Source organism: Hemitrygon akajei, chromosome 2, assembly GCF_048418815.1.
Source record: "Hemitrygon akajei chromosome 2, sHemAka1.3, whole genome shotgun sequence".
In the NCBI taxonomy this organism is placed as follows: domain Eukaryota; kingdom Metazoa; phylum Chordata; class Chondrichthyes; order Myliobatiformes; family Dasyatidae; genus Hemitrygon; species Hemitrygon akajei.
The window spans coordinates 40,849,359-40,862,907 of record NC_133125.1 but is presented as its reverse complement, the minus strand read 5'-3'; the positions used below and the strand labels follow the sequence as shown (position 1 = coordinate 40,862,907).

The 13,549-nt window shown below is 40.8% G+C and overlaps 1 protein-coding gene across 2 annotated transcripts in view; it reads right to left on the bottom strand.

The window, feature by feature from the left end:
• ntrk2a (neurotrophic tyrosine kinase, receptor, type 2a) overlaps window positions 1–10,508 on the bottom strand; it is a 240,500-nt gene extending 229,992 nt beyond the window's left edge. For both annotated transcript variants that reach the window (XM_073070915.1, XM_073070924.1), the window contains exon 1: window positions 9,794–10,508. In XM_073070915.1, the coding sequence (XP_072927016.1) occupies window positions 9,794–10,002 (209 nt within the window). In that variant the 5' untranslated portion in view covers window positions 10,003–10,508. The remainder of the gene's footprint in view (window positions 1–9,793) is intronic.
• Window positions 10,509–13,549: the final 3,041 nt, after the last annotated feature.

Below are 13,549 nucleotides of genomic sequence, written 5' to 3'. Positions count from 1 at the left end.
CAGTTACAAACACTAATTATCTATATCACTTAAAGATATACTGTAACTAACAATTATTTAAATAATTGTTCTCTCCACTATCTATTTTGGTGCTTCTTACCTTGATATAACAAAATGATATTAAGTTAGACTGTTGATTTCACAACCTTACAAGACAAGAACAGAAAGGAATCTTAAAGCAAAAGAAAGAAATGGCAAAAATGTGCACAGCAATTTAATAACAACTTTAAAGCAGTATTAAAATCATGCAATGTAAATTAAAATAATAATATGGTGTGGAACTAGAAGAATCCAGAAACAAATTCTTCCTCATAGTTCTGTCTGTGCAGTGTTCAATACAGCTGCTTTAATCATTAGCAGAATGAAATTATCTACAAGAAATAAGAAACTATAAATTTTTCCAGCCTAAAAGGTCCATGTCTCTGTTAATGATTCAAAGGAGCACTGTTGGCCAGGATTTTCAACAATAAAGCCAGCAGTTCCATTTGGAAAAGCCTTCATTTGCATTCACAATTGTGTAGAGTTATTGTGTAGGCAATGCATAAAGACAGAAGTTCCAAACTTCTCTGTGAATTATTGTTGCTGTCGCTCTGTTTGCGCTCTGATGTTGGACTAGCCCAGCAGTAGACCAAGAGCTTCCACAGTGACGGTTAGAAACATGCCTGTTGTGCCTATACCAAGTTAGACCTGCAGCAGAGACAAGGACACCTTTTACTTCAATGGGGAGAAAGAACTGAAATGGAGAAAAGAGAGTGCCAGGTAATTGGCTTAACTGAGTTAAATTTACCAATATTTCTTTCTTTTTAATGTAGCTTTTTAAAGCCTTTAATAGTTTAAACATTTTAATCTTTAACAACTTTAACAGATTTTCTTGACAATGAAAACATCTCTGTGGTGTTTCTATGCAATGCAACTATAGACCAGCTTGACTCTGAGTGGCTCTGGGTGCTACTGATACATAGAACATAAGAAGCAGGAGCAGGAGCCTACTCCACTATTCAATAACATCATAGCTGATCCAGTCTTGACCTCAACACCACCTTCTGCTCTCTCCCTTAACCCCTGACTCCCTTGTTCTTTAACTGTCTGCCAGTCTCTACCTTGAACACATTTAACAACCCCACCTCCATAGCACCAAAGACTCATAAAAATCAGCAGATACTGGAAATCCAAACTACTGGAGGAACTCAGCAGGTCAGGCAGCATCAATGGAAAAGAGTAAACAGTCGACATTGCACACCGAGACCCATCATCAGGACTCTAAAAGTACACAACACTGTAACAGATGAAATTCCTCCTCATCTTCATCTGAAATAGGTCATCTCTTATTCCAATGCTCTGTCCCTGAATTCTGGGTATCCCCTCAAAGCAAAGCATTAATCTCAACACTCACCCTGTCATATCACCCTCAGAATCTATTATGTTTCAATAAAATTATGCTTCATCCTTCTAAACTCCAAGTATTTCTTAACCTAGTCATCCCAGTATGCAACAAACTGAACTTTCTCTACACTGCCTCCAATGACAACACATCCTTCCTTAAATACTGTACAAAGAACAAAACTGTTCCCAGTATTCCACGCCCTGCAAAGTGCATCAACATGTTTATATTCTAGACCTCTTGCAGTAAAGGCCAACATTCCATTGGCCCCCTCAATTACATGCTGTGCCCACATGCTAGCTTAATGGAATTGATGCACTAAGGCATCTAGATCTCTTTGCAGTTGTAGTCACATACTATTTTAAATAATAATTTACTTTTACATTCTTCCTTCCAAGTGATTGACCTCATATTTTCCCACATTATTCACCACATTCTGATCAGCTCAGAGCTGGTTATACTAAGGAAATTTGTGCAGTCAGAACTGCTCTAGTAGATAGATAGATAGATACTTTATTCATCCCCATGGGGAAATTCAACATTTTTCCAATGTCCCATACACTTATTGTATCAAAAACTAATTAGATACAATACTTAACTCAGTATAAATATGATATGCATCTAAAAACACCCTCTCAAAAAAAGCATTAATAAATAGCTTTTGAAAAGTTCTTAAATAGTTTACTAAAATACATTGAATGGTAACTTAAGCTCAGTCATAACCCCGGCACTTTAACATATCTTTCCCCTGGCGGTTGAATTGTAAAGCCGAATGGCATTGGGGAGTAATGATCTCTTCATCCTGTCTGAGGAGCATTGCATCGATAGCAACCTGCCGCTGAAGCTGCTTCTCTGTCTCTGGATGGTGCTATGCAGAGGATGTTCAGGGTTTTCCATGATTGACCGTAGCCTACTCAGCGCCCTTCGCTCTGCTACCGATGTCATACTCTCCAGTTCTGTGCCCACGACAGAGCCCGCCTTCCTTACCAGCTTATTAAGACGTGAGGCGTCCCTCTTCTTAATGCTGCCTCCCCAACATGCCACCACAAAGAAGAGGGCGCTCTCCACAACTGACCTATAGAACATCTTCAGCATCTCACTACAAACATTGAATGACGCCAACCTTCTAAGGAAGTACATTCGACTCTGTGCCTTCCTGCACAAGGCATCTGTGTTGGCAGTCCAGTCTAGCTTCTCGTCTAACTGCACTCCCAGATACTTGTAGGTCTTAACCTGCTCCACACATTCTCCATTAATGATCACTGGCTCCATATGAGGCCTAGATCTCCTAAAGTCCACCACCATCTCCTTGGTCTTGGTGATATTGAGATGCAGTCTACCAGTGAGGCAGCAGACCACAGGCAATGAGCTCCACTATGAAAATACTGAGCAATCAGATTAGACTTCATTCTGTATCTATGCACAAAATGTTTCTGCTTTGGTTAGTTTCTAACCTTTTGTGTTCTCACCTCACTTTGTTTCCTTATTTTCATCACTGGACTATAACCCCCATCGTAAACGAGCAACAACACTCAACATCCCCCACCCCCTCCATTCTGCCTCCAAAAGGCAACCTGATACTTTACTTCCAGACTGTCACTAATTTGATTCAATTAGCATCCCCAAGTGGCATTTAAGGAATTTCTTTCTAGTTCCTTCACTCTCACTTAAGTTCTTCATTGTAAACTCTTGTTAAGAGGTCTCACCACAGGAAGAGCAGTGTGTCCCTCTCTACAATCAGTCAGATAAGCTGCATGTGTGTCTAGCTTCTATTTATTGAAATGTGACAATGGCCGAACATGGTCCCTGCCTATCATACTTGTAACAGTGATAGATTAGAACAATGTTCATAACATTATCTATTAGAGTAGTTAATTTTTGAATAGCCTCAAGTGAATTATAAAATATCCTGTAATTAGGAACACTGTAATTTTACTAGTCATGAAATGTTTTAAAGGAGCAGCTCCTTCCATATGTTTCAAGTTAGAAGGTAACAAGATTAGTACAATATTTTACATTTCAATAACTTACTGCCATGAAATAGGAAATTGCATCAATCAAAACTCAGGGACTATGATTATTTAAGAAACTTATCCATTTAGGTGACAGTAGATTTGATCTTTTCTGAGCTTTTCTGCACCTTGTTGTCATTGCTATTATTTAAGATGTAATAGCAGAATTGCATGAAAATAATTTAACTGTGTTAGGTTTAAAATAAAGCAGCTTCAAGACATAGCATTTACAAACAATATTTTACCGCAGTATTAATGAAGGGTCTCAGCCTAAACATTGACTGTGCTCTTTTCCTGGGCTGCTGAGTTCCTTCAGCATTTTGTGTGTGTTGTTTACAAATGTATTTCTTGTTTATCTAATGAAAGTTGAGGAAGTACGCTAGGGACAATTAGTTCATAATACTAGTAATAATATTTAGACGTCTTCATTAATCCCCTTTCTCACTTTTGCTTTTTTTCATGTTTATATCCTGCCTGGATATTTGCATTCCATATGGTGAATACTTAAATAATTATTTTGAAGTCTTACTCCACTTCTGACCCACTTGTTACCTTATTTCATTAATTTCATTACTACATCTGAATCTATCCAAACAGATAGTTCTTAATCACTCAGCTTCTTTCCAATAGTGTTTCTTATTCTTCCCCCATCTTTTTCTCTGTAGCAAAGAATTAAACTTGTCAGCTGGTCGTAAATCTGTACATGGGGCATCCCACAACAACTAGAGCAGCTTCAGTGTAAATGTATAGCTGTCAATGAAGACAAATTAATTGAATTGGAATAATCTATTAACAAATTGCCTTCTCTGAAGCAGTCTCTTAAGGGCTTGCTCTAGAATTTAAGCTTGGTCTAGTTTTTACGTTAAATCTTTTACGTTTCATAATCTTCAATATCATGCTTCTTTGAAAATAAACGTACTTTCAATGAATGTAAATATGTCTCTGGCCTTTTCCTTTCTCTAGTTTTTCTTCCTTTGTCTCTCCCTGCACTGTACAGTTTCTGCTTTCTATCATTCTCCATGCTGTTTTTTATGTCTGCTGATAGAAACCATTAGATGGTTTGTTAACTGCATTTTTCACTTGTCCTCTTTGCCGAGTTTATTTCTGTCATTATCTTTCCCAATATCTTCTCACAATAATGTAATCTCTCCAGATTTATTTCTCACAAGAATACAGTCTTTTTTGTTTTGCATTCCTGATTTATTTCATGAGCGTTTTTGATTCTCTCTATACAGTGCACTCATTCCTTCAAAATGTCCTATCCCTGCTAGTCTATCCCCTGTCAGTTTGTAAAGCCGAGCTGGAGAAAGGCTAAATAAACTCACTGTGCCCTAGAGAGAGTGACTTGAGGAAACCTAAACCAGAAAACATCATCCATTACCTTTTCAATAATTTAAAACCAGATGCCCAAGCACACAAACAGCTAAAACAACAAATAAAGCAGCATCATGGAATTTTTGTCTGCTTAAACCATGCACAGAAATTCCAAAAAGCATAGAATTAGATCATGAGAACTTGGTGCATTTTCACAAAATTCTGGTCTACATTTTTTTTGGAAAATCCTTATAAAACTTACATTTTTATTTGATTGCTTGATGCTTACAATGTTAAGACTGGGTATTTGTAGAAAATCTGGAATTTGACAGGCTTGGAACATGTAAAGAGTACTGATTTTAACTTCAATCCTCACTGATCTAATACTGCACACATAAAACAAATATTTGACAGTTTTCTTCAGACAAAAAAATTAAGTCTGGTATGTACTGGAAAATCAAATGTAAACTGAGAAATAATTACTATGTATTCAGTTATAAAGCATTGATTCACTTAAACATTTGGATGAACATATATTGAAATTATTCGGCCATTTTATCAGTAGTTCGGAAATTAAGGTTGTTATTGTTCACCATCCAGCTTTCAAATAATACCAATCCATTTTCCGCCACTGGCTAAATGCCAGCCCTTTTCTAAGAAAACTCTGTTTTCCATTGAAGAGACATTCACCATGGACACCACATGCAGCATTGATTACTGTGTAATTTTAGTAGAATACTCTCGGTCCACCAGAAGTGTTTCAACACCTACTTGAGATGTGACACAATCAATCAGTGCAGCATTTACATCTCCCAAATACTAACTATAACAGCACTTTAAGTACACTATGATATTATTTTCAAAGTTATGGGCTATTTTTAAACATGATATCATAACCCAGTATAGTATTGATTTCTATTTAGTTTGCTATGCACAATCTATTTGGCTTATTTGTAAACCTAAGGGCATGGACAGTCTTGAGAATTCTGTAAAAATAACATTTTATTGGTCTAATTTGTTTCTAATTTGGTCATGGGTCCATTTTTTTTTTAGGTATGGAATTGGGATCCCACAGTAGGTTGCTCATCATGCAACTTTAGTTTTAATTTTCAATGTTTTAAGAACTTAATTATTTAAAATTATTAACAAGTCACCATTAAAAAAAATTGTTTGCAAATAAGGAACATTCAAAACCCCCCCATCTTCCACATGACAATATCACATACCAATGTGGGACGTTGATTCGCTTAAACATGATTTACGTCATCACCTCATAGAGAGTCCAAAACAATTTTTCATTGATATCTTGAAGATTCGAGGCCTTAAAATTGGATTTTCCAATTAAATTCTGCTCTTTCAGAGAGGAACTAAATGGAACAGGACTGGAAGTTGCATGTAATTTAACTGATAAAATTCTCCACAGTGTACATTGATTAGTGCACTGCCAGAAAGGAGAAGAGGGAATGCTGGTTGGTGGATGTCAAGCAAGATTGAATAGTCAGGCTTTAAGGATGGATAAATATCCTGGAATCCTTTTGATTACCTTTGGGAATCAGTTAGTGCTAACCTTCCCTCTGCAGATTAAATGGGACAAGCAGATTCACTCTCAGCATGTTGTAAAACTAGGCAATAGAGAGAATAAACTCAGTAGGTCAAAGATTTCCCACTCTCTGACACTCATTTAGAAGAACCATGTATAATTTTGAATTACTGTGACACTAATTCCTACTCCACATTGAGCAGTAATATTATTTGCAGACTAAGAGTACAAGTGCAAACCTCTTTAAATGTCATCTCAATCTCTAGAAGTGTCCTTCATTGTTAATAGTACTTGCATAAATGCTTGTCCATAAAATTAAGATATGAAGGCAATATTTTGATATGCATTCCATTCTAATTTCATCTGCTCCATGTGGAAGGTAAAGTGCTGCCCAGGGATTTCAGATGAACTAATTCTCACCACTGCCTTTGGCCATAAACTCTGAAACTAGCTACTAACTCCATCCTTTCCCCTGGCAATTGTCATAAACTGAAACAAACTGTTCTCAACCCTGTGTTGGGAGTTACACACATCCTTAAATTATCATCTACAGTCAACTGCTTACTACTTCCTAACTTGCTGAGTACTTTGTCCAGCCCCTCCCTCCCTGGAGATGGTTCCAAAGCATTCCAGCTGACTTCCAATTTCAGCCTTCTATCAATTCAGCTTCTTGGGTTACTGCTCTAACTTGTACCCCTGGACATCCCGTTGCTGACCTGATTAAACAGAACATTAAATCCGTAGCTACCATCCCCTAAACTCCATGTGCAGACCTCCATTCATATCTCTATAGTTCACTACTCTACTATTACCATCAATCAATACCTTCCTCCAGCAAGAACCTAGGCTTCAGGCAAATCCCTTCTTAAATCTTCCAATCTTTCTTTCCTCCTAAATCTCCCAATCTCTCTTTCCTCCTTTATGACACCCCCTCACTGCGGTCCAGCACTAATATTTTGGTCATATGCTCTGATATTCCCCAATGTGACTCGGTGTCAAACTTTGTTTAATAACTTCAGCGAAGGATCTTGGTGTAGAGACTACTTCATTAACGTCACATGTTGTCTTTGAATGAGCCGACAGCCCCGAATAAGGTGTTTTATTCGACGTGCCCGTTTGCTGTATTTATTCGCCTATGGTTTGTTCATCTGCTCCGTCCCTGTGGTATAGATCCAGTGACACCAGTGAGATGCGGGAACGGAATAGTAATGTTAGGAATGCTGAATCCCAGTCGGTAAAATTAGGCTAAATATGATTATGAGAAGCCATCGGCTTCTCTCTATTTCTGGGATCTATCGTCACCAAATACTAATAGTCTCAGATTTGCGCCCACAGCCTGGCATTATACACCTCACAGAGGCATCAACATATAAATATAGTACATCAACGTTATGCATTTTGTCTGAAAAGACTTAATAACAATAAGCTCGGCTCTTCCCACGTTGCAATTTGGAATGCAGAAATGCAGGGGGATTCGCAGCGGAGCATCGCCTAGCTCCGCGCTGGGAGCTCCCGGTCAGCCAGGGTGACTGCCACTAGTAAACCATCTCCATAAGGACTGCAGCATCCGCCTCGCTCTTCCGCGCTGCAAATAAAACAGCCCCCGGAATGTCACCCATAGTTCCTCAACTCCGCCCAACACTGGATTAAAAAGAATTGTTAAAACAGGCACGTTTATTGCCCTGATCGCCGATCGCCGCAGCTCGTCAAGAGGCTTCAGAGTGGGAACGCCTGCATGGGAGAGTTGCCTGCGCCAATGTCAGAGCGTGGGTTACCTACCAAGGAGAAACACCGGGGGGCAGGCAGCATCTATGGAGACGTTTGGCGTCGAAGCGCTACATCTGAGCTAATGATTGCTTAATAGGAAATAATCCGATTAACAGTTGGTGCCGCTTTAATTGTAAAAGTACTGGTCCCAAGAAGTGAGAATGTTAGGATTGAAAATAGTGGGGAAACCGGGACGTGGCAGAGAAAAGACGGGGGGGGGGGAGGGGTTAGGACAGGTAACACGGGGTGACGCGAAAGAATGCGAGAGGGGTTAAATGTGGATGGAGGGTGTGAAGGAGAGACTGGGGGAGGAGAAGGCTGTTTGGGGTAGAGAGCTTTGGAAAGGGGGCTTCAGGACAGCGGGAATAGGGACCATTGACCGGGGGCGGTGGGTAACAATAATAAGCCTGACTGCTCTGCGAGAGACTAACTTGACCAGTTTCCGCAGCTGGTGCAACAGTCTTCTCTCCCGTGCAGTTAATAATACTGTTGTGGGCAAAATGCTCTCCCGTTTTGGAGACTGGGAGCTTATCGTTTGCGTAGATGCTGTTACACTTTGTACACGTTGGACATCTACCTAGAATGAACGACGAGCATTTTTGAAAATTATAAATTATAACGAATGGCGGCCTCGCTGGGGAGAATAAATAAAAGCCAATGAAAATTTAAAAAAAAACAAGGCTGCCCCTCCACCGAAAGACAAGTTGTTCGAAACTCAGCAACCTGCCGAGTGTTCAACTCGCTGTGAACGCAATCCCCAAAATCAACTTGGCTGTCGAAACGATTTCTCTCCCTTTTGTACAATGTCAGACAATATTTAGGAGAAAATCTCTAAAGTGTGTAATTAATGCAATTTGGACACTGCCATCTCAGTCCTACAGATTAGCAACTAGAAGCACTGGCCGAGTTAAAGGGAGGATTCGGCAAGATAAACGCGAGCTGTGAAAGATATATGAAAACTCACGAACCATGTCCAATCTGAGTCAGTGAGTATTAAGTAATACGAAAATCTATATCCACTTAAAGTGCAGTAACCCACCAGCCGGTGGTCTCCGCGGCCATACACATACCGCAAGGCACACAGGAGTACTAACCCGCCGAGTACATCTTTAATGCTCTGGTATTAAATGTTTTTGGCTTAGAGGTCAGAATTAATTAGCTGTAAATATAGTCGATAATTCACAAATTTAACTGAATGTATTAATGCGAGTCCAACGAGAATGAGAACACTAAAATTAGGAGACGACGACCTCGGCTCGCAGCCTCCGGTATTTATCCGAACATCTGTAGCTCCAGATGAGCGTATAAATTAGACAATAACAGAGATGTAAACATGCCATTCGGTCCATCGTACTCGTACCGGCCGAAAAGAACCAGCGAAATTAAAAACATTCCCAACTGCCGCTGTTCAAACCTATAGTCTGGACACACCAAAGATTTCACTCTTAGAGGAAAATTAATTTTTCTACAACACCCTTTCCCTTTTTATGTTTTAATCTAAATGGAAAGGATATCCTCTTCACTGGGGGAGTGGGTGGATTCATTTGTGGGTTACATTACTAAAGGGGAGGGGGTTCCCTCCGCCTGCGCTGATTCTCAGACTAAGGACGTGACGCGGAGAAACTAATGAAATATTTGGGTCGAAAGAGGTTTCCGACTGTGATGACATGCATGGCATTCGGTGTAAAACCAGCCCAATGGTCCACATAGCATGAGCCCACATCTGTGGGTGAATTGTCCTCAGCCGTGCCCTGGTAGCCTGCCGTCGGCGGTACTCACATTTCCGTGATGTTCTCCATCTCAGCTGCGGTTGCCAGGGCTGGAAAAGCCACGATGCCCGGCTCGGTGCAGGTGATCCTACTGACGCTGCATCTGCAGGACGAAGGGCAGCCGAGCGCCAAGCTGCCAAATCCCAGCAGGATGCCCAGAAAGCACAGCAGCGATTCCCTCAGCCCGTGACACCAACATCCCGTCAACGAGGAGTCCATCCTCGCCTCGCCTCTCCCCCACACTCCAGATCGGAAACGTTTTCCCAAACAAAAATAAAAAGGAAAATAAAGCTGGTGCAAATCCGTGTCTCTCCCGACCCTCTAGCAGCGGGTTATTCCTTTTATTATTATTCTGGGAGAAGGGGATAATCCGTAAACAGATTTCTATAAACTGTGCTCGCCTACTTTGCCAACCACCGCATATATAGATAAGCGAAATGGAAGCGATGTCTCCAGTTTGTAAATCCCTGTCAAAGAGCTCTCTGTCTCTCTGTGTGTATCTAGTCCCAGAGGGGGCGGTCCAAATGCTGTAAATGCCACTGCCAGTGCATCTGCAGCCACTACTGGCGGCTCCGGGAGAGAGATGCAGTCACCAGGGTCCGGAGCATCGCTCCTGCCGCAGTGGAGTTGTCTCCCGCTCTCTCTCTCTCACCCAGCGCCACCACCAACTCACTGCCTCCGGCTGCCGTGGGCTCTCGGCGAGCGGCTTTAATTCAAGCTCTCACCACCCCCCACCCCCCCCCCCCCAGTCCTCCACCTTCCCACCAAACTATTAGGTTTTTAGCGTCCAATTCGGAGAGCTGCTGAGCATGACGTGAGGCTGACGCACGAAAGGGGATGAAGCGGGTGTTTTTTCGGCTAAAAATGAAAACTATAAAAGAGAGGAAAAAAAAGTAAAGACGCGGAGAAGCGGTTAAAGGTGCGGGACGTGAGATTGTTGGCAATGAGGCTGGAAACGTCCCGCCCACCAGACTACTGCAGGAGCAGCCAATCCCCCGGCTCTAGTCCACACTGGAATTACGGGAGCATCGACACACGACACCTAGCTACCTGCACCTCAGCTTGTCAATCACCAAAACACCATCTATTAAATAATTCAGGGCAGCATGTTAATTCACTCACACGATAATCGATCACCGTGTCCCTGTAGTAATCAATCCACAGGTGCCAGCTGGGGTGGTAATAAAAATGAATCGTCGAAGGGTCGAAGAAACGCGTGGTTCCATTGGGTTTCCCCTAATTTGAACGGCACTTCCCTTAAAAGTATTTGCGCGGATGCATATATGTGCGCGTATACTATAATACATAAGTATTGTGTACCTGTGCGCGCGTGCACGTGTGTGAGTGTGTCAGTGTCTGTCTGTGCGCGTGTTTCGTGTGAATGTATGCGCCGCGTACTAATGTTTATATCTGTGTTAAAATTTGTACTGCAGCACTTCAGACTAACAGGGGCATCGCTATATTCCATTTTAGATACCCGGCAATCAGAGTGCTAAAGCTGCTAATGTTACGCGCAAATATTGAGTTACAGCATCAGTCAGAAATGCTCCATGAATTCACATAGACGTGATCGAATTCCCGCATTTAGCTCATTGGCTTTTAAATGGTCTCTAATAAAAGCACATGTCTGAAAGAGAATTGCTTTATTACAAAACATACCATTCTTTCTCCAAGTAGATGCGGGCAATACAGAGATGTATTTCGCAAAGAGCTCGTGTCCTTGCACTACACCTTTGCAACAGTAGCTTAACAATATTGATCTTTGCAAATAGGAAATGCAGTATGATTGTGTGCACAAAATCCGCCGATTTCTATGAGGAGTAAATGCTGGGCAATCTTACGATCACGAACTGTGTCATCCTTTGCTGTCTCCAAATACCTGTTTGTTTCCCCTCTCCAGTCACCCCGCCACACACCCCCGACCCTGCCCACGCAACAACCAGCGAATTTTCCCGCAGTGATTTCACACTTTGCAGCAATCTGATAAATCCTTCGCCGTCCCTGTTGTCTCACGAGCTGCTCTGACATCTGCCGGCTAACAGAATAACTGCAACTTGGGGAAAAAAAATAAACCCTTCCTTCACAGACCCGACTTGCAACTGACTGCAAAAGCACACGTCTTTCTGCGCTTACAGCATGCCCACCCCACAACCACCCTTTCCTCTGTTGTCCTTCTCCTGGGACTATAGTTCAAGGGGAAAACTCATAAGCCCATTTGAAACATGCATCAATTAAATATGAAAAATGTATAATAATTAATCGTAAAACATTAATTGTACATTTAAACAATAAAATAGCCATTAGGCATAATATTAGAAATATACTGCGTGAGGTGGTATCAGCATTTTACAACAAATGGCGGAAGAAATAAACGTCATCCCAAATACAAACGAAAGAATCATAGATACAAATAAGAAATGCTTTAAGACCTTCAAATCTGAATTTGGCCAAACTGATGTTAGGATTGAAGAATCAAAATTCTATAAACACTGAACAAAAACAGATAAAGTTGAGTTATGACGCCACCAAAGTGAGCCCAAGACATCAAAACAATACATGATCTATTCTCCACAATAGCAACCCTGTAAAAACTAGCTGTGGAAATGAGCATGGTTAGAAGGTGATTAAGTGCACTGTGATCCTTGGCTGAAACACAAGTCTTTCAACAGAAGGGCAATACCAAATCTGCAAAAAAAAAAACACTTCAAAATTCTATAGAAGAAAATTAGGCTTTCATGAGTTGAATGTAGGGATTATATTAGAGGATGTGTAGAATCAAAGATAAATATCAAATATAATTTATTAAAGCAGCATACAGCATGAACACGAGAGATAGGAATGGGAGCAGACTTCATGACTCTTTGCATCCAGTGCACTCTTTAATGAGATAATAGATGTTCTTTAAAACAAACTACTCCCCAAATTCATTATTCTTTGATTGCTCCCATATCTTCACTAAATAACTACCCACAGCTCTCTACAGTAGGAAGAATGTCAAAGGTCACCACCCTCCATGTGAAACACAAAGCTGTGATACCAGGTTTGAAACTGCAGCCAAAGAGTCAGCATGCCAGTGTTTTGTTTATGAAATCCACTACAAATTTTAAGTAGAACATTACACTGAATTCTTAAGCTAGTCCATTCTATTCAACTTCACATCACTGGGTAACTGTCACTGCAGGAAAACAGGCATGTTAGGGGAAAATTCAATTGTCAAGGTCTGAACTGGAACTGATTACATAGTTGTACTAAAAGATTTAGATGTTATGGAACAATTTAAAACACAGAACACCAAAAAGAATAATGCTGGGATCCTAAGCCACATGCAAATTGGTTTGTTAAGTTCCGTTTGCTAAATGTAGGGCTGAATAATGATATGAGAGAAAAAGTTTACAATTCGTGGAATGCTTTCATCAGCACTTGGGAAAGAGAGAATGGTCTCATTGGAATGGTCTCCAGCTATACCAGATTGAGGCCAGCAACTTTGCAAATCAGACAGCCAATCCCTTTAAGCCAATACGAGTGGGGTGAGGGGAAAAGGTGGCTCTGAACTGAGGTAAGGAAAATGTTAAAGATTTAAAGGAAAAGTCTTGGGCATTGAGCAAAGTAATAATTTGAATAATAATAACAATGCACCAACCATAATGTAACTGAGAAAAAGAAAAAACTTGAGGACCAAGTGACATACTCTGACTTCTGGTTCTTATGTCCTTTTGTCTGTTCCCAGGCTTATCCACAGTTTAATAGTAAAAATTTCATCCTGGTT